Raw genomic sequence first — 26,399 nt, 5'->3', positions numbered from 1 at the left:
ACTCAAGAAATGCAAAAGTGCTCGGATTGTTTAGTTTCTACTTTTAAAATAAAATTAATAAAAATCCAAGTTCAGCTTAAGTGCTAATACATTAAAGCTATACTTACATATGTTTACATATGTGGAAGCTAAAGTCCAAAGTGGTCCCGGAGATTATTATAATATATTGTGACAAACTAAATTCATTTTACCTGACTTGCTTGCTTCCACTTAGCTTAACCTACCTCCCATCCGTCCATCCGTCTGTCTTATTCCTTCCTTCCTCGAGCCATCGTTGCAGCAGTCTAAGAAGAGCTGCCCAGACTTTATTCTCCCCAACACCTCCTCCAGCTCTTCTGGGAGGATATGACACATTCCCAAGCCAGCTGAGAAACAGGATCTTATTCTTTCAGATACTTCCCATCTTGTCCTTGTGTATTTTATTATTTATTGTTGTACAATAAGATAAAATGTCAATGACAGCCCCTCAAAACGCAGTTGTTTCTGGGGAAGCTTATGTTGCGGAGCCCCTGTCTCCATCCCAAATGATCTGAATCTGTTATAAATCTACGAAGCTTTAGCTCGATCAGTGAGCAGTGTTGTCTCCCACAAATCGTGTTCAGTGGTATTTCTTTACATTGAAAGGAGGAGTCAGATTTCAACACAATAAAACATGACGATGACTCAAATGAAATTTAATAAGTAACCAGATGTTTCTTTTATTTAATAGCATTATTACAATCAAGTAACTTTAATGAGTCGATTTGCTGCGCTGATTATGGCAGGTTCTCACGTGTTCTCGTTATAGTCATTCATTAATTATTCTTTGATGATGAATGAATTGCTAAAAACTGAAGAGAGGATGCTTCACTGTTTGAGCTGCAGATCCAAAATAATCTCTGCCAAATCCTAACAATCCTCCACATTACACTGTGGAGCTTTTTTCTTTTTTTGCAGTCCCTTGGCTGTTAGAGCTGGAGCACTATTTTCTGTCTGTTGCATCCACCCAATCATCTAAATCTGTCTGTGTGTGTTAGTGCTTTGCAAATCCATTTGAGTCTATTCCATCTGCACCGTTAATATTTATGTTGCACTGTTCACCAGCATTTCACCTTTAATTCAGTTTGATATGATACGATTCATTTCATTTTGATATAGTTTTGCATATATCAAATTAATATGTAGCTACATGGCTCCAAACCATAAGCTGTTGCCTCAAGTTGCTATGTAGCTATATATTAATTTGATATATACAGAAATAGTACAGTCTTACAATAATACAGAGAAAATCTCAAGAATCAAACGCCCCCCTATGAATAAGCACTTGGCGAAAGTCGGGAGCAAAAACTCCCTTTTAACAGGAAGAAACCTCCAGAAGAACCGGGCTCAGGGAGGGGTGGGGCCATCTGCTGTGACCAGCTGGAGGTGAGGGAGGAACACAGGACTAAAGACACACTGTGGAAGAGAGCCAGAGATTCATAATAACTAATGATTAAGTGCAGAGTGGTGTATAAACCCGATCCATCCCTGACTAATAAGCATTTCAAAAAGTAGACGTCTGTCTCCTGAATCCAAACTGGGAGCTGGTTCAGCAGATGAGGACCTGAAAGCTGAAGGCTCTGCCTCCCATCCTACTTTTAAATATCCTAGAAACCACATATAAGCCTGCAGTCCAGCAGCAAAGTGCTCTACTGGGATGATACAGTATTGTGAGGCCTTTAAGGTAAGGCGGGACCTGATGCTTTAGGAGCCGATGAGGAGCAGCCAAAAGCTTGCTTGTGTGGATGGATGATGTCATTCCAGAAAAGACTTGATAAACATCAACAAATAAGATTCTGGTCAGCAGCGCTGTCAGTCAAGAAGAAAATGAATCAGCAGTTTTGCTGTTACAATCCAGAAAGCTAATTGAAGATTAATTTGACGTAATCCAAATGCAGACTCACATCCTGCGACGTTATTCATTTTCTTGACAAAAGCTACACAGACACACACAGACACACATGCACAAACATAATTTCCTGTCTCCCCTCAATAGCAATCTTCTGACTCTCGGGTCATGAGAGGAAATTGAACTGGCTCTTGGTAGTTCGGCCCTCGTTCCTCGCGTCCAAACAAAGTAACCTTTTGGCTTTTTTCAAAGCAAGAGAATGATTGACTTGACATCCTGCTGGTGGAATTTAAAGTCAAATTTAAGAGGATTAATAATCCAGATGCTTGTATGTAAGTGCAGCCGCTTAAATAAGCTGACCCTCTGCATGTTTCCAAACTATAAGAGTAACAGAGAATATCTGCAAAGGTTCAACTGGCTTGCATTACAATGCAGTGCGTAGGTTGATGCACCACTAAAAATAGTACTGTCATCTTACATGTGCATTATTAATAAAGCCATAGAACTATTTTGTATTTTGCAAACTTGAGCCCTAGAAACACTTTAAACAGTCCTGTATTAGGATGCTCGATGGCACGTTGACCTTCTTGATCTGTTCTGGGTTCCTTAAATTAGCAGTGACAAAAAATGCCAGAAAACACTGAATTCTTTGTGTGGTTTTGTTAGTTTGAACGACTCCTAGTAAGTAGCATATTGCTCATGTTATTGGAGCACCTCTCTGGCTACATTCTCCCTTGGGGGGAATCCAGACTCCACTTTTACAACTACTGGCCTAGAAAAGTCACACCGGGTCTAAAATTAATTATAACACTGGAAGTCAGCTCGCAGTCTGGGCTGTCCGTGTCTGCGTGTGTAGCAGCAATTGTGCAATAGCAATGTTTTGCATGTGTGTTTAAGGTTGACCTGTCTGTCGGGACCTTGTGTTTGTAAGTGTGTGTGCGGCCTAAACAGCCTCCCTGTAGCTGTGTGCTCGCAGCTGGTGAATGGGGCCTTGGCCATGAGACCCAGCCGCCGCTCACCATCTGCCAGTGTCCTTGGAGCTCCGAGGAGTTCAGACAGAGTGTCGCGCACAAACAACAGAAGCCCAGAGAAACACGGTAGCGGGCGCGCGCAGATCATATACCAGCATGCACTGATACGTGTAAACACGCTCATCTCGCCGTCACCTCCTGTTCATCGACATGCGGCGACTGTTGAGAGGCATGGGACGGAGCCGGTGACTGAACAGCCTCGATAGCCTAATGACAGGTTAAAATGGAGAACAACAGCGAGGATGACGATGGTGAGGGTGGTAATCGCACCATCCGTTTCAAAGACTCACTTTCTCCTGAAGTTCACATGATATTATGAGGCTGGCTTCATGTCAGAAGAAGAAAAACACTCATCCTGACTGTGGAACTTACGGAGACTGCGTCTTAAATGCAGGCGACACATTTAGCACAGCGGCCTGATGTAACGGGAAACTCCTCTGCTCATTGTTGAATAGCTGGAAATGTTAGAGGCTTTGTAGCGCTTCAAGCAAATGGCGAGGGGAGAAAACAATCCACTTCCTGCCACTGGGGAGACAAAAAGAGACGAGCTTTTAATTACTGACTTGTTTACTGTTGTCATTTTTATCACCTAAATATGTCCCCGAGGGGTTGTCCGCCTCTCTCTGTGGCTCTCGCGCTGACTTAATCTGTCATTACAGACCACTCAACAAGGCTGGGCACTGCAACTGGGCCGGCAGCAGCACACACACACACACACACACACACACACACACACGACTTGGGTTGTGTTATTCAGTCTAGGTTGCTACAGACATGTTTCTGCTAGAAAAAAGTGACAAATATGCAGTTAGATCTGGTGAGCATTGAAGATGGCAGGCTGGAGGACCATCTGCACTGGTGCCCATATTCCTTATGTTCCGTCACCACTCTGGAAAAGTTTGTCGCTGTCTTGAGCACCAAAAAAACTGCCAACCACCTGCAGTAGCGGTGACTCATGGATGTATTTTTGATATGCAGACTTGTTTATGAAGACATGCTCCATGTAAATGCATTCAGCCTTTAAATGTGTTTATATTAAGGTCACAAATGATAGCATGTAAATGTTGGCTATGTGCACTGAAGACTGATTCAGTTTGGCACTGATTGGATTTGTCAGGTGTGTAAAGTAGAACTCATAATACACATTTAGTTTGCCTTACATAGCACCAGGCTACTCTTTTTTTCCATCCCAGGAAACCCTCAGTCCAATTTAAAGCCTTCTATTACATTCGTTGACTTTATGTTCGTGGCGGCTGCTGGATTTTGCTTTTTTAGCCTTTCAGATGCCTGTCCACATTCACATAATCAAATCACCACCCCTGGAGGTAGATACAGCAGTGAGGCCATTTTCAGCCTGCTGTCCTTATTTCCTTTGCTCCCTGATGTCCTGGAGGCAGGTGATAGGCAGAGAGAGAGAGAGAGAGTATCAGTTCCTCCAGAGTATCAGGCTGGAGGAACTGATGGATTATGTTCAGGTTTGTACGATCAACGTGCTCATGTTTGGCACTTCTAAATTTATACTCTGGAAGCAATTTGAGGCCCACAGCAAGAGTTTTCGTAGCGATCAGAGATGTTCTGGAGTGACAAAACATGTTCTTGGTCCCTGTTGATCTGCACTGTTCTTTTGTGGTTGCACCTCTTCCTCCCATTGAAGTGGAACAAACCGACCACTAAGAGGTTTGTAGCTTTTAAGCAGAGTAGGCAGCGCCACCGGAGATATGCGGTTATTAATGAGGACTGTTGATTGTTTTACACACCACCGGTCCCACGGCAAGAGTTTGGCTGCTTATGTTGTTAAACTGTGACTCGTTAGGAGCTCAGAGGCTGCGGAGATGGAGCCCGAGTCACAGCTGTTGAAAGAGCTCTACTCTGTAACCGATGCTGTGTCTCAGATTCACACCTTCCACCCAAGTGCACTATGGATTTCATGGGAGAGCGAGTGCATAAATTCAGCCTCATTATGCAGTTGTTTTTACTAATCACTGCCTAAGGTGCTGCACAGTCACTGACTGTGAATGTGTGCGCCAGATAATTCATTAGAGCCCGTGGCATTGTTAAATGAAGACAGAAAGTCGCAGCTTATTTGTGTTTGTCATCCCTCACAGCTTTGCATCTATTAGCACGTCATGTGAACATTGTGCCATATTAGCGATAGGGATCTTCTGATCTTTGGCTACAGTCCATGTGTTGTAACATAGTTGCAAAAGCATGTGAACATATTTCACACTACTCAAACATAGCGATTACCATTATGGTGGGTTTGCACATCAAATAACCAGGCTTACCTGCAGCATTTGCACAGCAAAATGGAAACTTTACCAGATGAAAATCCATTAAAGTTTGTGTACAAACCTAAAAATGGAGTTTCAGAATCTGCCCTTCTCAGCCCTGTGACATGCAGTATGGTGCATTAGCATTGTATACATGTTGGCTTGTTAGACAGCGGTGCCAGCCTCACAGCTGCCTCAGTGACTGTGTGTGTTTGATAATTTATCAGAGCCTGTGCTGTGAAATGAATGCAGGGCAGACCAGAGGTGGCTTGGCTCTGCAGTCGCTCTGCAGTGAGTGACTCAGCTGGACCAGGAAGACGATGTGTGTATATAATATAATATATATAATATCTATGTTGTTGTTGGAAGCTCTCTTTAATATCTATTTTGCTCTCACATTTCTTTATATTTTTTCTCCTGCTTATAGACAGCAACTGAAACAATCCTCTAACGCCTACGCTGAGCTCTTCCACCACTGGCAGTTTTACACCCATCTTCTCTCACAGCCTCCCCTTGTCTTCACGATGACTAGGCGCGAATGCTGAATTGCCGTATGGTCGGGACACCTGTGACGTGCTATAATGTGAGCGACCAGAGCCGATGGTTCAGCCATGCTGCAAGTGATTCTCAGTAGTGGTAAAATGCTGAACTCATCCACAGCAGTAGCAGACAGAGGTCACTGCTACTTCTGAGGTTCAAACTTTTGGCCTTCAGTTGCACATTAGTTCTTTCTTACAGTAGAGTAAGCCACTGAGAGGTCGCACACAAACAACGCACAATGCACTATTCCTCACTAAATAATACAGCAGGAGAGATCCTGGAGGGTAACGTGAGAGGACAGAGTACACAAGTAAGTGACAGAGAGGACCCATGAGAAGAGTGGATGAGAGTGGAGAGGAAGAGTATGATTGCAGAGGAGGGGTGAAAGAGGAGAAAGAGGTCTTTCTCCTTTGAGCGGATGCTGTTAAAAGAATAGACGTTCTTTGTCATTTGTGCGCCGGTGTGACGCAGGTTTGCTTCTGGTCCGCTCCCATGTGGTGCTGGTGTCATATCAATTATATGTCTCTCCGTCAATGTGTCTCAGGCCTGTTGCGAGATGGGCGCCTCTGTGTGCGTCCGAGTGAGAGGTTAGGTTCCTGAGCTTTAGTGTGTCTGTTGAGGAAAAGCTGCAATGTGATTCCCAGACTCGGGTTGCACACGATGTGATGTGTGTGTGTGTGTGAGTACGTGGCTTTGTGTGCATGTGTGCTGTCATCCTCTGCAAGTGTGTGAGTCTGCAGAGGATGAGAGTGTGAGTTTGCTATCAGTAACACACACACGCACGTCAGGTATTCACATCTTGTGGGGACATGTCATTGCCATAATGCTTCCCCTAGCCCCTTACCCTGACGCTAACCATGAAAAATGAATGCCTAACCCTAACCTAATTGTAACCCTGTCACTAAAACCACATTTTCAGTCTCAAACTTGGGAGAAACAGGATTTTGGTCCCCACAAGTGTAGCAAACTTCCAATGTTTGGTCCCCACAACAATATGAATACATGCGCTCACACACACAGATTGTAAGGGTCACACACTTTTACCTCCATATGTACGTTCCTTTGCATTTAGGTTGCTTTAGGGTGAAGTCGCTGGTCCGTGAAACAGGAAAACCTGGTACTTCCAGAAGATTCCTGGCCTGATGCTCTTTAATAGCACATAGCTTGTTATTCTAGCCTCTGGGCTGGACTTTTGCAGGTTCATGTATCCATGCTTGCTTTCTTGTTTATGAATTTGTAGAAAGTCAAGTGCACCACATTACACGTGTCATAGTTGCAGCCCGTTCTCACTCCCGAGGTGTAATATAGAGTCAAGTCCCGAGGCGTTCCTGAGGAACGTGAAAGGTAACCTTCCGCGTTCTTATGCTACGCGCCGGTTATGGGTTATTAATACATGTTCCAGCCATGTATTCCAGTCCAAAACCTCACCTTATCCCTAACCTTAACCACGACTTTAATAACGTTAGAGGTGTTTTCCAAAACAAACGCACATGTGTAGATTCATTCCAAACGGTTCTCATGTTTCCTCATTTTTCCGATCTTGTAATCTAGGGACGTGTTGGGCGTCTGGAAGCATAACATACCAACGATTTGTCACCTAGAGTAAAATGTTACGCTTTGGGAGTGAGAACATGTTGCATAGTTCAGATGCGCTGAAAAAGTCTCAGCTGTTTATGTAATCATATCCAACAAAATATATACTTAATGGTTAGATTGTGAAAATCCAACTTTATCCGAACATTTTCAAGCTTGATTCATTAAAACTGCCCAAAGTACCTGCTGCAGTCTACTGGACTTGGAGCAGATTTTAGGAGAACAGCAGCACCTGTTTCCCTGTTTGGCTGTAAATGGGTTGGGATATATAGAAGCCATATAGAAGGGACTCTTGGATTTAAGACTGGGTGTTCCCCAGCCACTATTTCCAGCAGCTGCTAACACTGACTAGAGATGTTGTCTGACAGTCAAATCCTCCTCCAGAGTGGGAGGTGTCATTTTAAAGACCCATGGGATGCCCTTGCCTATTTGTCTAATGAAGGTTCCCGAGGTAGTCCAAAAGCAGCTCTTTGTGTGCAGGTGTTTGCGTGTTTATAATAAAAAATCTGATGTGAGAGTTCACAGAGGAGAGGACCCAAATGCAAATCACCAGAGATAATTTAAAAAATGAGCACGAGTGGTCAGTCCGGCAAAACAAACACGACACAAAGCAATACATTTACAGAAGTGATGGCAGGAACAAGGACCCAGTCCACCTGAGCGCATGCTGGAATATCCGAGCTACAAACCAGAAAATATGGGATTGCAAACTATGAGTAACAGAAATGAGGCAACTGAAGGGTGAGCAGCTCGAGGCTGGATCACATCCAGCGCTGCAGCAGTTTTTAGACTCCACTGTGGAAGTTCACTTCTGACCACGTCCATGTGTGCAGCTGGAACTCCTCCCCTTTATCAAAGTGACCCACTGACTTGTTTTTCATTAGTGGAAGGAACCAAAACTGTTTGCTTTCTAGAAGCGTATAAAAGTGTTCCCAAGAGTTTGATCCTGTAGACACGGCATGAGAAAGTAGTGCCAACCAGAGATGGGCAGTAACGTGTTACTTGTAATGCGTTACTGTAATCCGATTACTTTTTTCAAGTAACGAGTAAAGTAAGGGATTACTATTGCAAAAACGGTAATTAGATTACCGTTACTTTCCCGTAGGAACGCTGCGTTACTGCGTTACTAAAACCGTGATTTTTTTTTTTTGGCGAGAATGTCTCATGACAGTGACGTAAGCAAGTGCGACGTTGGTGACAACAGCTGTGTGCAGATCAACAGTGGATCATATATCGAGTGCAGAGAGAGTATGAGCGTGCAGCGTTTAAAGCGTGGAAGTACTGACCTTACTTTGAGTTTGATTCCATACAAAGTGACAAAAACATTAGTGTCCGCTGTGCGTGGGAAGAAAACTTCTTTTTACAGAGAAAAAAACCCCCTAAACTTCCAACAAGCACCGAGTAGCTACGACGTAATGGGAAACTCACAGAGACACTCGCGGATTCTTCCACTGACCGCGGCACACCTGCACCAGGGTAAACCTCCGCCTACCCTGCTCCTGCTTTACAGGTGAAAATAGAGCAACAGGGCCGCTGAGTCTTTGACTTTATTTATGTTCTGCTGTGTTTTACTTGCATCTATTTGAAAGACTGAGTGTAAATGTTAAGTCTAATTGTTGAATGTCGCCATTGTGTTTCTTAAATTTGTATAGTCTTAGTTTAAGCAGTAGGATCAAAGCCATTCCTTTGATCCTGACCACCTCTCCAGCCACTCTGTGCTGGGGGAGGTTTTATTGTAGATACATCCTAACTTGAAGATCTGTTTGATGTTTGGTAGAGCTTCCTACCCTTTGTATGGTTTCACTGTGTTATCTTTGGTAAACCATACATTGGGTGTGGGGGAAGACTACCCTCTTTATGACCAAGGATGTTGTTCCTGCTTTTAGGTTTTATGACCCTTTGACCAACACACACACACACACATTCTCACATAACACACACACATTCTCACACACACACACACACTCAGTGTATACATTTACATACAGTGCCTTGTCTTTGTAACCAAAGGGGGGTTGCAAGGGGAGGTGTTTTGTAAACTATTGTTTGAAGTTTGTCAATAAAAGGCGGCGAGAGGAGGCCACCAGTGTGGTCATTTCAACGTGCTGGTCACAGACGAGAGGCCTCCCTTGCGCAAGAAATCGATCGAACACTGTTGCCTTGCTTTTCTTTCATGGGAATAAGTCTTGGATACAGCGGGGTCTGAGTTTAGACCCAACAGTAAACACAAAAAATATTTTATTTTATGTGCTGGGATGTGCAGAAAATAGGTTTAAATGTTAAACTAATTTCTTCCAGTCAGAGAATGTTGCAGATAATTAAATGTTTGCTTGATGCATAAAGTTAAAAGATTAAAACTAATAAAACAAGTTTAAAAAGAGACTTTTCCATTTGATTACATTTTGTATGATGGATTATGCAGAAAAAGTAGAATTGGGCTGAAAGATCTATCGCTTTATCACCTCTTCAGGTTGTAAATCGTGTTTTTAAAAAGTAACTAAGTAAGTAATTACTTTTGAAAATAAGTAATCAGTAAAGTAACAGGATTACTTTTTTGGGGAAGTAATCAGTAATTAGTTACTGATTACTTTTTTCAAGTAACTTGACCAACACTGGTGCCAATAATGCCGTGTCATCTCAGTTCATTGTGACACCAAATAGTGTTTTTGTCCTCAGCAGACACAACACACAAAACCTCCAACAATAAAGAAGCAAAACCAGCTCCCAGGTGACCTGTTTTAGTTGTTTTTTATTTGTGGGAGACAATTTTAGAAAAAAAAAAAAATAGGCTAAGTTGGAAGCCAACACATCCTCATCACAGAGACAGAAACAGGCAGGTTTGGAGTGAAGCTGCACACAGAAACAGATGCACCATGTGATACTAATACACAGTGTCATGATAGGAAATCAGATAATAGCGTCCATGATAATAAAAAAACTACATGAATAAAATATTGGAAATTCAAGAAAAGAAACAAACATCTGAGATGCAAAAATGCTTTTTTTTAAAAAGCAAAGAGAATACAGATATTTGCTAAAGTACTGACAAGAACCCTAAAAATGAAACAAGAATCAAGTGTAAGTCACAATAAGGACACGAAGCACAAGATAAATTAAGATGAGGGGAAAGAAAATGACTTAAAATAATAAAGAAGAGAGGCTGAGATGGTAATGAGATACAGGAAGCTCTGTGAAGCATGGTTTCACTGAAACCGTCAGCCATGGCAACCAGGAAGCAACGTTTGCTGGTAACTATGTGTGTCACACCGACATATGCGCACACCTTATGAGAACACACAACCATGCACAGAGCGCACAGATGGGATGAAAGACAAAACACACACACTTGGCTTCTAAAGACCTGCACACATAAACATGCAGGCACGGTTCAACGGAGCCGACGCTCCCTGGACACAACTGATAATTAAATTACACGTCTTAATGTGAGGTGTGGTGATGTCAGTGGTGGCCTTTGTGGCATTTGCACACAAGTGCTTTATTTCTGGTTATTGTGTGGAGGATATAATGCGTCACAGCCTCGTTGAGATTCTGGTTTAAAGCTAAAAGATTTATTCAATTAATGTATTATCTGATCTCATTCCTGAAACAACGTTACTATTTCTTGGTTTGCAGTCTCACCCTCATCATATACACGCTGATGCTAATAAGTGAAATGAGTTGGTGTCTCTTGTCTGTGTTCGTGCACTTCGCTAATACGCTACACGCTGAATGCGTTGCACAGAGCTGCATGTTAACTAAAAGCGAGACGAGAGTATAGATTTAGTTTTGGTGCTGAGGCTAAAGGTTTCGTGTCGCTCCCCGTGAAGCATAATTTAAACCCGGCTAAACTGAGAGAGGAGCGAGATCGATGCGGCCCCCACGGGGAACCTTGAAGAATCAGAGCCCACAGGTCGATGCCGGGTGGTGCCGGGGCGTGACATGCGCCGGCAGCCGCAGCCGGTGGTGGTGGCAGCAAGCTGAGCAGCATCTTTTTCCTCTTTTATTCTTTCAGCATGTGACCTGACAGCAGTACTAGGAAGAGAGGCTTGTCTCATAAATAATACCTTAACAGGGAAAGCATCTAATATTAGATTTAATAAGAGCTGCTCATATTTAAATGCACTCACTTGACTGACGCCGCGATTACATTTGCGCAGTCAAAAAAGGGCCTCCATTAAATATCTTCCACTTGCCTAATGCAATATTTATAAAGGTAAAAATAAAACGAGTCATTTCCTGACCTAAATTATGCATTAAAACGTCTTAGTGCAAAAGTTAGTAATATTCCAAAACTGCTACTTAATGAAGACACAAAGTCCCGGCCTCCACCGCAGTATAAATAACGATATAAGTGCTGAAAAATAATACGAGTTTCTCTCCCCATTCTTAGTTAACGATATTTCTGCCACAAATATTTAAGGCTGTGGGATAAAATGCCTCCAAGTTTAGAGGGTCATGTTATTTTTAAAGGTACAGGCAGTTGTTTTTTGAGGTTCTTTAATAGAATAGAAGAACTGGACTTCCAACAAGTTGGTGCCTTCCCATAAACTTAATTAATCGGTTTAAAGTACTCAGTGCTGGTTTGTGGAATTCACAGTTCTGACCCGCCGTCTTTAATGCAGTGGCCAAAGTGGACTTGCTGTTCTGCTCGATGCTGTTTTGTGTATGTGGTTAGAGATCAGCCCATGCGTTGTATGACAAAGGAAGAGAGGAGAACCCATAGCTCTTTGCATGCCATTAAGGCAAATTTGTATTTGTGTCTGTACTTTCAGACTCAAATAATCAAGGCTCAAGGGTCCCTTCACCAAAGAAAAGAGATAACACGACCTGGATGAAATGTTATCGTCTGTCTCCTCATCTCAAGGTTCATCTAACACATGAAAACATGCATAAACATGCTTTTTCATTCCTGATATTGTTGCAGGTAGTTATTGTCATCAAGCAGGCTAAACAGCAGCAGTTATAACAGTTAGAAGCTAACTTTATGTCGGCTACGCTTCAGCGTCCCAAAATCACGCTTTCCCTCCGATAAACAGTTTGATTGCATTTTCACATCATATGAGAGTTTATTCACAAAGCGTTCAAGTTCAACAATGTTGCCTTCACTTCAAAAAAAAGTTTCACTAACACCAGGAAGTGCACGCTGACACAAAAGTTCAGGAAATATCCTCAACAACTCCCCTCAGTGTGGCTGTCATCAGTTACAAATAAACATGGACACCAGCAGACTGACAGCTTACACTCACTACAGACCAACGGCGGCCACAGTTTTTTGTCCTACGGCGGCAGCCGTAGCTAGGATTATGCACCTGATTTGGTAAAGAAACAGAACTGTCTGCAGTTGGAATATATTGAGCCATTTGTCTGACTCTGGACTGCTGTGCACTGATCGAATGGCTGTTTAGATTATGGTAACAAATTTCTTCTAATTAGCTTTGCAAAGCGTTACGTTCAAGAGCCTCAAAGTTTTCTCCGTACATCAGTGTCTCTGTTGCATCACTCAGGCCGACACAGAGTGGGATAAAATATTTACTCGTCTCTACTTTTCTCTTTTCAGTTCTCTCATGCTTTGCTGTTGGTCCAACCAATTACTCATTCATGCCAGTGATCATTTTCCCAGCCCTCCACCATCTAATCCCTAATGACAACACTGCCAGTTTATCTCCTACCAACACTAAACCCTCCTCGGCTCCTAAAATGTGGCTGAAACATGAAATAGAATAGCTAATCAAGCTACATAACACCAGATTATAGTAACATATCCATTCTTTAAATATACTTAATACTTAATATATTTGTGAAAGTGAAACATGGAAATATTATAAAACCTTTTTGGTCTCAAAGGAAGACACGTTGTGTTCTAACTGTGGATGCAAAATATTCATGCTGAGGAATCTTTTCTCACACATAAAGTGTGTGCATGCATGTTTGTGCATGTGTGCATATCCATCTGTGAGTCTTTTGCCAATAAGCAGGGGGTGCAGCGCTCAGCTACAGGGAGGCGAGTGAATATTTGGCTCCTCATTTGGGATTGGATGATTTTATGTCACTTGCAACAGCAAAGGATTAATAGGTGCACTCGTCCGTTCCATGCAGTGCTCCTCTAACCAAGTGAGACCAATAATGCATTGCAACTAAACAGACATTTTATACATCTAAATAAACAGGTGTGTGTGTGTGTGTGTGTGTGTGTGTGTATGTGTGTGTATTACCTGATGACTTTGCTTCTTATACCTGCTCCCCTTTATCTTTGATTTCCAGCAACTTCTAAGAAAATGTCTGAATTTGTTAAATTCGACTCTCTGCTGCGTTCTGTTTGTAAGATGAACCATTGAGCTTATCTCAAGTTATTTGCTAGAAACTGCTGGCTGTGATTTTATGTTGGCAGTTTGTAAAAGCTGCAGTATCTAACCTTTACAAATTAGCACTTGTGATTTGTAATACCAAAAAAATAAGATGTTATTTGCGAGTTGGACGTCGATTCTCAGTGTGATTGACGGCAACAGGAACTTGTTCACGCAGTCTTAATTTTGTCCGTGACCGTCTTGGATGGTCAGCATCAGAAGTAACAGATAATAAAATAGTAGAATTGCTGAGCCAAACTGAAACAATTTGATAATTCGATCTTAACCTGCTTCTACGAGCACCGGCCTTCACCTTCCGGAGCAGAGGCTACACAGATGTCTTACTTAGATTCTTACGGCCCCGTGCAATAGTCTTCATATACTCTCATATTCTCTGTAGGGCTGCGTGCATAGATGCATCGCACCATATTTCCTTCTCTGAAAAACTGAACAGCAATTCTAGCGGAGATAAAGTATTTGCTGTTGCTTTATTCTCTTTGTGGTAGTTTCCATCATAATCACCAAACTCTGTAAAGTTTGTGACTTTTTGGTAGCTTGTAATTTTCTCCCATGGGCGAAAATTGGTGGAAATGGACAGGCTAAGCTTCATTTAAATATAATACATCTTTAAAAAGCCTCCCCTTCACCTGCACGTGTCAGGGTAAAACCCAGAAAGGTTCATGCCCTGCAGACACAGTCAGAAGATGGGAAATTGTCTCAAGATGTGGGACAGGGAGACAAAAGAGAGGGACATTATGTCGCCCTAGTTTTGCACGATTCGTTTATGGGATTCATGTGTTGTGCTCAAAATGCAGTTGAAGCAGCTGACTGAGAGATGACAGTTTAAAGTGCCTTTGTTTGGCTTGATAATGATGGTGGGGAGACTGACGAGATTACCCAAATTACAGACATCTGTCTCTGGGCTTTAATCACTCTTTGAAACCACTGTCAGTTTTCATTTAAATGCCTTTTCGATTCATTAGTATATCCAGCAACAAAACAGCTCTGGCCGCTCTGTTCATAGATATTTTTTCACAGAATAATTTTCCAGAGAGAAGCGTATTCGGCAAAAAAAGCAGCAGGTATTTCAAAGCAAACAATGGCCGACCACACGGAGCCACGAGTCAAGTGCTTTTGAACCCTCTTGTTGCCATGCAGTTTCACATGCTGCTTCATAGAGGCACTTTGAATGGCCTGACAAAGTGGGCACCGGTGCAAAAAACAGATTTTGTATTCAGCTGCGGGTGTTTGTGCTCGCCGAACGCAATTTGATACACGCGGTCTCGAGTGTCAAGCTAAAGATCGGCCGGCGGGGCTGCTTTTTCAAACATGTTGATTCCAGTTTGTGTGCTGGAGTCGTCGCTGTGGTCCTTGCAGTTCATGCATTGTTGCGTGTAATCAGAACCCGTGTGGGTTCGGTCAGCACGTATGTGAGAAAGAAGCGACTGCCATATGAGAAGGAAACCAGTGAGTGTGATTCTTTTTGCGTGGTATTGCCAAAGGATTTGATTACTCTGCTGCCGATGTCTTATTTGATCAAAAAAGACGTCAGCTGATGTTGCACATTATTTACCTCAGGCCGGGATAAGCTTGGGTTTTGTAGGTGAAGGCCTTAGCTGTTAGGGCTTTTTAACATTTGATGATGCATTCCTGCTGTTGCACAGACACAGATAAGAAATGTCTCACAGCAGGCTGACGTGTGCTGATATTAAGTGTGCGCTCTTGTGTATTTTATTGTTCCAGATTAGACCTAAACCCCGGTTGGAGTTGTAGATAAAACAGGCAGCTGGCTCAGCTTTCAGGTTTGTCCCCAAAATTAATTCAAAATCATTTGCTTAAACATAAAATGATAACAATAATTTGATAACTGGTAGTAGCAGCTGGTGTGATATCCCATGCACATATGTACCTTTAGGATCAAAGCTCATTCATGAAATGTGACCTGAGCGTGGTCCAGCAGACCTGAGGTTGGAGACGACCAGAGATGTGAAACGTGGCTCTGGATGCTTTGATTGCCAGTAACTGCAGGATTATACTGTAAGTGTTTAGATTTTCATCAGCTGTGATTTAAAGAAGACTTGCTGATATCTGCCCTTTCCTTGATGACAGAATGAGGATTTCTTGCCTTCTAATTGGCTCGAGCCTCCTTTTGTTTCTCCTTGTTTTAAACCTGGAGCAGGCAGCAGCTCTAAAAGAGCATCAGTGGCGATTATATGTGGCCGGCACGATTATTAAAACCAAGAACTGTTATCAAGTGATCGATGCAGAGTTTTTCATCTTCTGAAAGTATCCTCTTAAAGTCCGGGATGCGTGCATCTATGTGTGTGTATGTGTGTGTGCATGCTCCTCCTTAAGGAGATTGGTTCAATAATACCAGACTTGAGCATGAGTCATATCTAGTAGGATATTGAGTAGAGACTTGCAGAGAACAATAAACAAATCTATTTATCACAAGGGTAACCAAGATGATGACGACAGCATGGTCTGATCTGGAAGTTTCCACGAGCCCCGTCTGTTTCTGTGGTCACTCCTGGATTTGGTGCGTAAAGATAAACTGGAGATCCATCTTTGTTACTGCCCCGTTTTATTGTTGCAACCCTGTTTCTTAAATATTACACGCTTACGTAATATAAACAGGATTCTCAGTTGCACAATGATCACAGTGCACCAACACTTTTGAATTAACTGAATCAGCACTGCAGGAGGATGGTCGGGGCGCGTTTAGCAGATTGCACTTTTACAGAAATGCTAACATCTTGCCTGCATTCTTTCCCTAACCTTCCCCAAGTGTTGGCACTCGCAGCACAAACAGTATGGACATAACAAATTATTGTAAATGTATGTATGCTGATCTAAAAGTGAGAAGCAGTTCCCTTCAAAACATACTGGAGTTGAAAATTGCTCGGACACAGCGTGGCCTTCTCATTAGACTTGGTACTCTGTAGTCATACCTCAGCAGTGCACTGTGTGTAGATCACTGCTGGAAATGCTGTGAACACAGAGGGAGAGCCGTGATATGAAAATCGTGCTTTTTTAAAAATCCTCTGTGTTTATCCTCCGTAGAGTCTTTGCAGTCCTTAACAGGGAGCTAAACGGCACATTTAAAGAGCGATCTGCTGCTCTGAATATACCGTAAACTAGCCCAAACCCGACACTTAATGAGGTTCTGCTTGTGCAGGTTGTCTCGTTGAAATGCGATGAGCAAGACGAGCGGTTTCTCTCTGGGGATTTTCACCGCCATCCAAACTAATTTTGCAATTCTTATCCAGCAGTAACTTAAGTGCGGTCATTTTCGCCTACAGCAGGGTTAGTTAGCCCAAAACCGCCAAATAACTGAAATGTTACTATTCTGATGGCAACGTAGCTTATGTGCAAGTTTAAAGCGAAGCTCTTACGCATGTTCTGTACAGGTGAAGTGTGTGCAGAGCTCCTGTTCGAGAGATTTAGCGAACATTACCTCATTTATTCTCCTTGATCCGTGAACCTGAAGTGAATCATTGTTTTGAACCACTCTGTGGATCATCACTCCTACGGATTCGGTCGCCCGTTGACAGCTGGAGATGGACTGCATGAAAAGCAAAAAGCAAACGATAGAAGAAGTGACATGTGTGGAGTTTGTTACTGAAGTTCAAGCTCTCTAATCCCAAACACAAACCACCACGTCCTTAGCTTTAAATATTCTCACACACAGAGAAGCTTCTCAAACACGAGACTTCCAAGAAAAAAAGTCTACTACAATTAGACTGTAATTGATACGTTTCGTGTGTTTGAGAAATAGCTGCGATGTATGTGAAGGTTTCCTTTGCAGCTTTCTGAATAATTAAGTGTGAGCACTGAGGGAGGTGAACTCCTTTGTGTCTGCGAATCGTATTTTATTGTGATAAGCACGGCTGCCTGTCACATGCGTGACCTGATATCATCGTCCCCGAGGTAGCACGACCGTCAGATATCGACACAACAAAGCATGAAATATCACATGAAAACACACTCGCCACCGTTGAGCAAGTTTCTAGGAAGAAACGATCGATTTCTCATTAAAGTAATGAAATCATGCAGAAGTAGTAAACAAAGTTACGTTTCCACAAGCGACCTGCGTACAGAGGAGAAGAGAAAAAACCAGGTGAAGCAGTTCACCTCACAAACAATAGTTACAATGTTACTTTGTTACTTTACAGCAGGGGTGTCCAACTCCAGGCCTCGAGGGCCGGTGTCCTGCAGGTTTTAGATCTCACCCTGGGTCAGCACACCTGAATCACATGATTAGTTCATTACCAGGCCTCTGGAGAACTTCAGGACACGTTGAGGAGGTCAATTAGCATTTAAATCAGCTGTGTTGGATCAAGGACACATCTAAAACCTGCAGGACACCGGCCCTCGAGGCCTGGAGTTGGACACTCCTGCTTTACAGAGTGAAAAAGCGTAACTTGGGATTGATAGTGTTGATAAAAGTTAACATGTTTTTGGGGGTAATTACTTTGGACCACAAAGGTTCCTCATCAGCGAAAGGGAGATGGCCAAAGGGTGCTCTGATGGAGGTCTGGTGATTGGGAACACGCCAGTGAATGTGGTGAGCTCACCCTCATGTTCAGAAAACCAGTTTGAAATGATTTGAGCTTTCATACCTGCAGTGTTATCCTGCTGGGAGCAGCCGTTAGAAGACGGGAGCACTGTGTTCACAAAGGGATGAACAATCCTTAGGTATGATCAAAATGATGCTCATTGGGTAAAAATGGCAGACGGTGTGCCAAAAATCTACCCCCCACGCTATTACATCACCGGCAACAGCCTGAACCATTGCTGTTTACATCAAATTCTGACCCGACCATCCAAATGTCACGGCAGAGATCGAGACTCATCAGACCAGACGACGTTTTCCAATCTTGTAATGTCCAAGTTTGGTGACTATGTGAACTGTAGTCTCAGTTTCCTGTTCTTCGCTGACAGGAGCGGCACCCGGGGTGGTCTTCTGCTGAGAAATGCTTTCTGCATATCTTGTTTGTAGTGAGTGGTTGAGCTACTGTTGCCTTCCCGTCAGCTCAAAGCAGTCTGTCCGTTCTCCTCTGAACTCTGGCATCAGTGACGTTTGTTCTCCCTGAAACTGGGATAGGTTCTCCTTTTCTGAAGAAATGGTTGCGTGGGAAAATCCCAGCAGATCACGCTCCGCTTGAAATTTCCGTCTGATGGAAAACCAGATATTCGTGTTAACGAGCAGCTTAACAGATATACCTAATAAAGTGGCCAGAGAGTGTAGCTGAAAGCTCAAAAACAGCTCGCAGTGCTTTATAGTGAAGCTTTGCTACGCTGTAGGTCTCTGAGCTCCTTTCAGTGACATTTGTGCCCCGTGCTGCTTCAAATTCACACGTTTTCAGAGTACGCTCGCTGGTTATCGCGGCGTGAATGCAGTCTACGTCAAATACGTAATGGTGGTGTCACTGAGAGGACAACCACTCTGCCAACGGATTAGGTTAATCACAGGGGGAATGACTGCAGTGGCCTCTTTTCAGAGCAGGGAATTCGATTTATACAGAGAGCGAGGTGGGGGAGTGGACGGGGGTTCAGAACGCTATGTTGTGGTAAGGCGGCGGACACCAGGGCGGAGCTTTAAATTCTCCCTCTATCTGGCAATCGAACGTGTCAGCTTGTAGACTGGAAGGATTCATTATCTCCTGTCTGACCGTATTTGCCTCTTTGCTTCTCTGGTCTTTTTGGATGCTGCCGGAAGCTATAAGTGATGTGTCAGTAGATGAATAAAGCATTCAGAGTGACCTCAGAGCCGTGTGGTGGTGGGGCGGGTTTGCGCCCCCCTCTGTTCGCACATCAAGGCGAGCTTTCCGTGAAAAATCAATACCTGCCTTACCTGTGACGTAGGTGAGGAGCAGTAATACTAAAGTCCCACTACGCTGCTAAAGTGTCGTCTACGTGAGGTACATTTGAAAGGTCACATGTGTTTAAAAGCGGGCTGCACGGCGACTCTTAACCAGACGCAGTTGTTATCAAACAGACTAATCTGTGCTGCTCAGTGCTGTTTTATTACTTAATGCACTTGATTGGCAGATGTTGACCTTTTAACTCAAGAAGCGACCAATTAAAGGACGACTGTTCAAAGCAGCGCACGCGCGATCCTACAGCGTGTTAAGCTTATAACCTCATTAACAATTTACAGTACTGATAGTTTATCACAGTTTCAAGGTCCACAGGTCTGAAAAAGAAATTCTTACAGGTGTTTTATTTATATAGCACCAAATCACAGCAGCAGCAGCTCGAGGCCCTGCAATAGTACAGAGAAAACCTCAACAATCAGATGACTCCCTGTGAGCAAGCACTTTGGCAACAGTGGGAAGGAAAAACTCTCTTTTAACAGGAAGAAACCTCCCGAAGAACCAGGCTCGGGGAGGGGCGGGGCCATCTGCTGCGACCGGTTGGTGGCGAGAGAGGAAGGCAGGACAAATGCACGCCGTGGAAGAGAGCCATGAATAATACTGATTAAATACAGAGTGTTAATTTTATGTATTTTACGTAAGTAAGATAAAATAAGGGGATAAATGACCTGTATCCTACTGGGCTTTTTCACTGTTTTAGAGTTTTGAATAAATACTTTAATACTCGATGCTGCTTGAAAAGAAGTGACACTCTGTTTTAATCCCTCAGTGAAATTAGTCAAATTTGGAATAAACACCAAGTGTGAATTTTTCTTAATGACCACCGTCCAAGAAATGTACCAACTCTCCCCGAGCTTGTTACCCATGTTTGCAGACAGAGGAGAGAACTAGACCTCCACATGCTGTGGATCGCTCGTGCTACGACGAGTCAGATCACAGGGAATTCACATGACAGAAATCAGAGTGCACTTTCCCCCACTTTTACTGAAACAGCGTACTCATTGAAGACGGTCGTAATATTGTCAGCGCACAAGAAGTCTCTTCTCGGACTCGGTGCAGAAACCTTGCGAGATAACATTTTATTCATTGCCCTGCAGATCAAATTTTTTTACCCTGGAAATGACTCCTGCTCTTTTCTTCGTCCGCCTTTGTCTTCATCTCAGTCCTATTAAGTCCTGAGTTTCTTCATCTTTTCTCAGAGTTTATTTTTAAAGTGCTTTCAGGGATCGTGTCTGTTCTCTGATCCTGATTTAATTCGATTGGGAGTGTTTGTATTAGCACGATAGCTTTCATGTCAAAGGTGATGCTGTGCCTGTCAGATACGTCTGTGATTCTATTTGCAGCTTTTCTTTGTTGTTCCCAGAGATAAAAGACATTTTGTTAAAACTTTTTCTTTCTTTTTTTTCTACTTTTTTTTTTTTTTACAAGTTTCCTCATCTCCAAAGTGATATGGATTCAAAACATAAGGTGACGATTTGACAGGCTACTTTTTTTAAGCTGTCAAATAAGAGCCTGCTCAGTTTTAAATTATGGCTCTCTGCATTTGATGGGGAAAATGTGTTTTTTCATGGAACTTTTCCAAATTCCAAATGTGCACAATCTCTGCACCTTCATTCAGGATTTGCACACGCGTATTGATTTCTCCCTTTGACATTCAGAGCACACCTCATTCATAATTATGGCTGAAGGTTGACTGTTAGTCACAGTATAGCCTGCTCAGAACCACAATGAGCGCTGTTTTTAAGTCAGTGTGAATTAATATTTTATGGAAGCGTCTTCACACGCTCTCCATAGGGCATCTGGTAGCACATGCCAAACCATGTAAAAATATGTTGCATGGCTTATCTAGAGCCATAATGCAGATATCGTACTGCCACCTCATGGATGTAAACGTGGCCACAGAAACCTGTTTCTGTGAAGCTAAATGGCGCCCTCTTGTGTTCACAGAAGGTTCCTGCATGTTGTTAGTTCTAGAAAACGAAATCATCTATTTTAAAATGTGATGAGAGTCACAGAACAGGTAAGAAAACATCCGGTATGCAGTTTATCAACAGGTTTTACAATACTGCTTGCTTCCTGATGCGCTATAATTAGACCTGTGGAAAAAGAATTAGTGGCGTGTGTTGTGTTGCCAAGACTTTGGTATGATAATGAGACTGTGGCCTAATGTTTTTTTTCTGGCTCATTTTAAAGGATTGACAAAGGAAACAAAGCAGAGCCGTAGCTTCTGAACACAATCCCTGTTTTTGTTTTTGCCAAGACACTGAGCTGGTCTCTTGTGTTTTCACTACAGGAAGCTTCCTAACCAGGTGTAAACTCAGACATGCTGACTTGCTGGTGTTTATATGTTCAGTGTCTTCCACCAAAGCCCTGGATGTAGAAGTAAGCAGCAAACCTGCTCAGAGGTGCTCAGAAGCACTTGTGAGTCATGAACTTATGAATGATTTATTTATTTAATTTTTTTTAATTCGATTTTAGGTTCAGTCATAGTTGAGTTAACCAGCTGACGTCATAAGCTGAAGGCAGGGGAGTCTCTAATTTTAGAAGGATTTGACCGTGTGATGTCACTGAATTATGTAAGACCACTTAAATAGGGTGAGTTTCTCTCTGAACGAGCAATATTCAGGTCTTTGAGTGAGCACCAATGTAAGATACTTATATCTCAGTTTTCTTATATGAATAAAAAAATAAAAAACATACACGATCCACTTACAGCGGCTTGTTTTCGTGTCCGGCAGCTAACATTGACTCTGTGTGTTTTTCTCCCATAGTTACCTCCAGAGGAATGCTGTTGCTTTTGTTGTGCAGGATACATGCAGCCCGCTGGCTATGCACATGTCCCGCTTCTTCCGTCTTTGTGTTTATTGAGAAACGCTTGTGCGAGCTGCAGTGTGGGAACGTACCGTAGCACCAATTCAGTTTTGGTCTCTGCCATCCTGCTCCTCCCCTCGTGTGTTTTTCTAAGTGCCTCGATTATGTGTCATGGCCATGAATCATATTCAGCAAAATGACAAGCGAGCTTACGTGTCCCGTCATGACAGGGCTTATTAGAAACTCCTCCAGCTGTCATTCAGCGAGATTTTCCTGAGTTTCATAAGAAGAACCGAAACTCATAGTGTGTGTGTGTGTGTGTGTGTTGGTGTGTTGGGGGTTTTCGTGAAACTTCGTAAACCATAACAAGAGACATATATTTAAAAAGTAGCATTTGTTGGTTTTTTTCTTGTAATTTAAATTTTATTTAACCAGGAAGTCTCTTCACATTAAAAGTTTCTTTTTCACTCGCCAAGAAGTCGCATGATTATAAAGTTACAAAAACGGGAAACATGAAAATGTAACCTGAATGAACGTTGAAATAAAAAAGAGAAGGTCAGCCTTTGGGTAGCAGGACATATCCATGCAGTTTTAGCCTATATGAGAGCTTTTAACTCTCCCGGGGTGACAAATACATCCAGCTTTAATGCGCTCTGACCAATAGGAAGCCGTTTTACCAATTTTAGAAAAAAGTCGTGGGGAAGCCATCGAGAGGAGTGCAAATCATAGCAGTTCTTTGTAAGCGTTAAGATTGGACGCAGATAAGAAGAGTCTGGCTTTGTAAAATACACCAGTGCTCCTTAGGCTTAACAAAGGCCAAGACACCAGATTATAGACATGTACGCCACAAAACATGTGATGCATCATCGTCTGTAGACAGGTCTGTAGACGACGCCATCAACATGGCCCTACACTTCATCCTGCAGCATCTGGACTCCCCAGGAACCTACGCCAGGATCCTGTTTGTGGACTTCAGCTCTGCCTTCAACACCATCCTTCCAGACCATCTCCGAGACAAGCTTTCCCAGATGAATGTGCCTGATCCCATCTGCCGGTGGATCACTGACTTCCTGACGGACAGGAAGCAGCACGTGAGGCTGGGAAAGAATGTCTCGGACTCCCGGACCATCAGCACCGGCTCCCCTCAGGGCTGTGTTCTTTCTCCTCTGCTCTTCTCCCTGTACACCAACTGCTGCACCTCCACCCACCAGTCTGTCAAGCTAATCAAGTTTGCAGATGACACCACCGTTATTGGACTCATCTCGGACGGGGATGAGTCTGCCTACAGGAGGGAGGCTGAACGTCTGGTGTCCTGGTGCAGCCACAACAACCTGGTGCTGAATGCCCAGAAGACAGTGGAGATTATTGTGGACTTCAGGAAGCACACAGCCCCACTCCCCCCCATCATCCTGACTGACACCCCCATCACCTCTGTGGACTCATTCCGCTTCCTGGGTACCACCATCACCCAGGACCTGAAGTGGGAGCCCACCATCACCTCCGTCATCAAGAAAGCCCAGCAGAGGATGTACTTCCTGAAGCAGCTGAAGAAATTCAACCTGCCAACACGGACGATGATGCAGTTCTACACCGCAATCATCGAGTCCATCCTCACCTCCTCCATCACCGTGTGGTACGCTGGAGCCACTATCAGGGACAAACAGAGACTGCAGCGTGTTGTGCGCTCTGCTGAGAAGGTGATTGGCTGCAGACTCCCATCTCTGCAGGACCTGTACACCTCCAGGACACTGCGGCGTGCAGCCCGGATCTCAGCTGACCCTTCTCACCCTGGACACAGTCTGTTTGACCTGCTCCCCTCAGGCAGGAGGCTCCGGTCCATTCGCACCAGAACCTCTCGCCATAAGAACAGTTTCTTCCCCTCTGCTGTTGGACACATGAACAATAACCACATGACTGTCCCCGCCACTAACACATGACCCTACGCTGTGTCACTGCATCATTCCATGTTTGGCACTGATCACCACCTGCACTCATGTATATATCTTTCTACGTAGCACTCATAATTCTTATTCTCATGTATATATCTCATGTATAGCTCATGCACATATCTTTCTACGTAGCACTTTTAATTCTTATCCCTACTTTTATTTTTTCATGTCTATTTAAGTGCTATTTATGACACTATGTTTGCACTGAAGCACCGCAGCAATTTCCTAATGTTGTAAACCTGCTCAACATTTGGCAATAAAACCCTTTCTGATTCTGATTCTGATTCTGATGTGAAATGTAAACCTGTGTTACAGAGTCTACATGAACAAATGAGCTTTTTCTGCAGTTTCAAATGAAGCTCGTGGCTTAAATCTAAGACTGATACCCCCAAAATGAAGCTAAGTCTTCACGTTTATTCCCTTTCTACAAAACACACACACACACAAAACCAGTACTCACTGCTCTTTCTGATGACTTTGCACATTTTGTACGTGCTGCTATCCATCGCAAGCCTGTCATCAGTTGTCATGAAATGAGGGCTTAGCGATCAGTATAGCACACAGTGTCAACGGGCACTGTGGCCCCCTGCAATGATGCCAGATGCCCCCTCTTTCTCACACAGAGATGCGCTGACAGTTAAGGTGGACCAGGTTTCAAATAGTGAATCGAAGCAGAAAAGAGCTTAAATATGTTGCTTAAAGGTCTTTATAATGTAGCCGCACAAGATCTTAGCATAGCTATACCTTACTCTATGACGCCATCACTGACTCGTCCTCAAAGATGTTCTCCAGTCTTTATATTTTGCTCGTAAATGCAGAAGAGACATCGTTAAAGGGAAGTGTAATAATCTTTTATTGCGCTGTGCGTTCAAAAATGTGCAGCCGGTTCACAAGATACCATAAAAAGGAAAGAACGCTGAACCAATAAAATCTTTAAGCCTAAAACTTTTACCCAAATATGCAAACTTATTTCATATATTTTAAAATAAGTGAAACTAAAGCTCGAACCTTTGTGTACAGAGGGTTATTTCAGAGGCTTTTCAAGAAAAATGACATAAATCACAGTTTGTTTGCATGTAGTTATTTTTGAGTAGCTGAGTGTGTGAGTCCTCGTGCTTCTGGATGTTTTCTGTAGATACAAAAAGCTGGCAAAGGTTGTGAATAATTACTCCACTCCAGTTATTCCAGTCCGCAACTTTGATGTTCCTCCTTACTCTGCTGGGCTGCACCGAAGGGAACAGAGCTCCATACACACACATGTTAAACACACAGCCGCTCAGATTCGCACACACACACACACACAGCATGGGGAGGAAGTATAGTCTGTGACGAGGAGAAGAGTCCGGCAGAGAGGGGGCAGTGACAGAGTCAGACAGTGATCAGGGGCTGAAAGAGTTCAGTGATGTGACGTGCAGGCTGCTGCTTATACTGTTGTGACATGAGATCAAGTGTGGCGAGAGGGTGACTGGAGACGTGCTTGCTGCTTGTCTTGTACCTCGGAGAGAGTGGCTGATGGATAATGTGCTGAGTAACTTTTGTTTTAACAGAAGCTTTATAGGAAACAGTCGTTTCGATGTACTGTCATATATCGATATACAGGTTGGCTGGTTGTGTGTTGAAATGTGGTGAATGTGTGAGGAATGTCAGTTGTCAGTCTTTTGTAGTCGCATGCTTTTGTGACAAGGTGTGTGTGAGATTTGTTGTTGAATGCTGAGTGTCTGAGGTGTGTGTGCATGCTGCTTAGGTTTTAATAATGCTACAGTGTATGAGACATTTGTGCGCTTTGTGTGTGTGCGTGCTGAGTTTTTGAGGCTCTAACAGCAGGTTGTGCTTGTAGTTACATATGTGATAGTATGAGTCAGATAGCGTGTGCATGAGTTCATGTGTGTCGGGGAAATGTACCGGCGTTCACCCTGTGCCAGAGGAAGGGTTCATTTTGACTTCAGTGAGGAAGTCATCAGGAAGCTCCACGCTACAAACCACGGCCACACTCACAGGTTAGACGGTACACATACGGCCACACGCAATTCATGTTGTCATGCTGTGTTTTCACTCTGTCCAACTGTCAAACTAACTTTCCGATTTACTGTAACAAAGTCTCCTCTTGGGTGTTCA

The 26,399-nt window shown here is 43.3% G+C and overlaps 1 protein-coding gene across 4 annotated transcripts in view; it reads left to right on the top strand.

The window, feature by feature from the left end:
• Window positions 1-26,399, top strand: part of pde4ba (phosphodiesterase 4B, cAMP-specific a) — a 215,680-nt gene that overhangs the window by 114,579 nt on the left and 74,702 nt on the right. The window contains exon 1 of one of the 4 annotated variants that reach the window (XM_085436061.1): window positions 25,625-26,281. The exons of the other annotated variants lie outside the window; for them this stretch is intronic. Coding sequence (XP_085292187.1) covers window positions 26,166-26,281 — 116 coding nt within the window. The 5' untranslated portion in view covers window positions 25,625-26,165. Of the gene's footprint in view, window positions 1-25,624; window positions 26,282-26,399 lie in introns of those variants that run through there. 4 annotated transcript variants of the gene reach the window in all.

The sequence above is a fragment of the Copadichromis virginalis genome, linkage group LG17 (genome assembly GCF_057382275.1).
Source record: "Copadichromis virginalis isolate Kocher_CV1m ecotype Utaka linkage group LG17, C_Virginalis_male_GT1.1, whole genome shotgun sequence".
Taxonomy (NCBI): domain Eukaryota; kingdom Metazoa; phylum Chordata; class Actinopteri; order Cichliformes; family Cichlidae; genus Copadichromis; species Copadichromis virginalis.
This window is presented reverse-complemented; position numbering and strand designations above follow the sequence as displayed.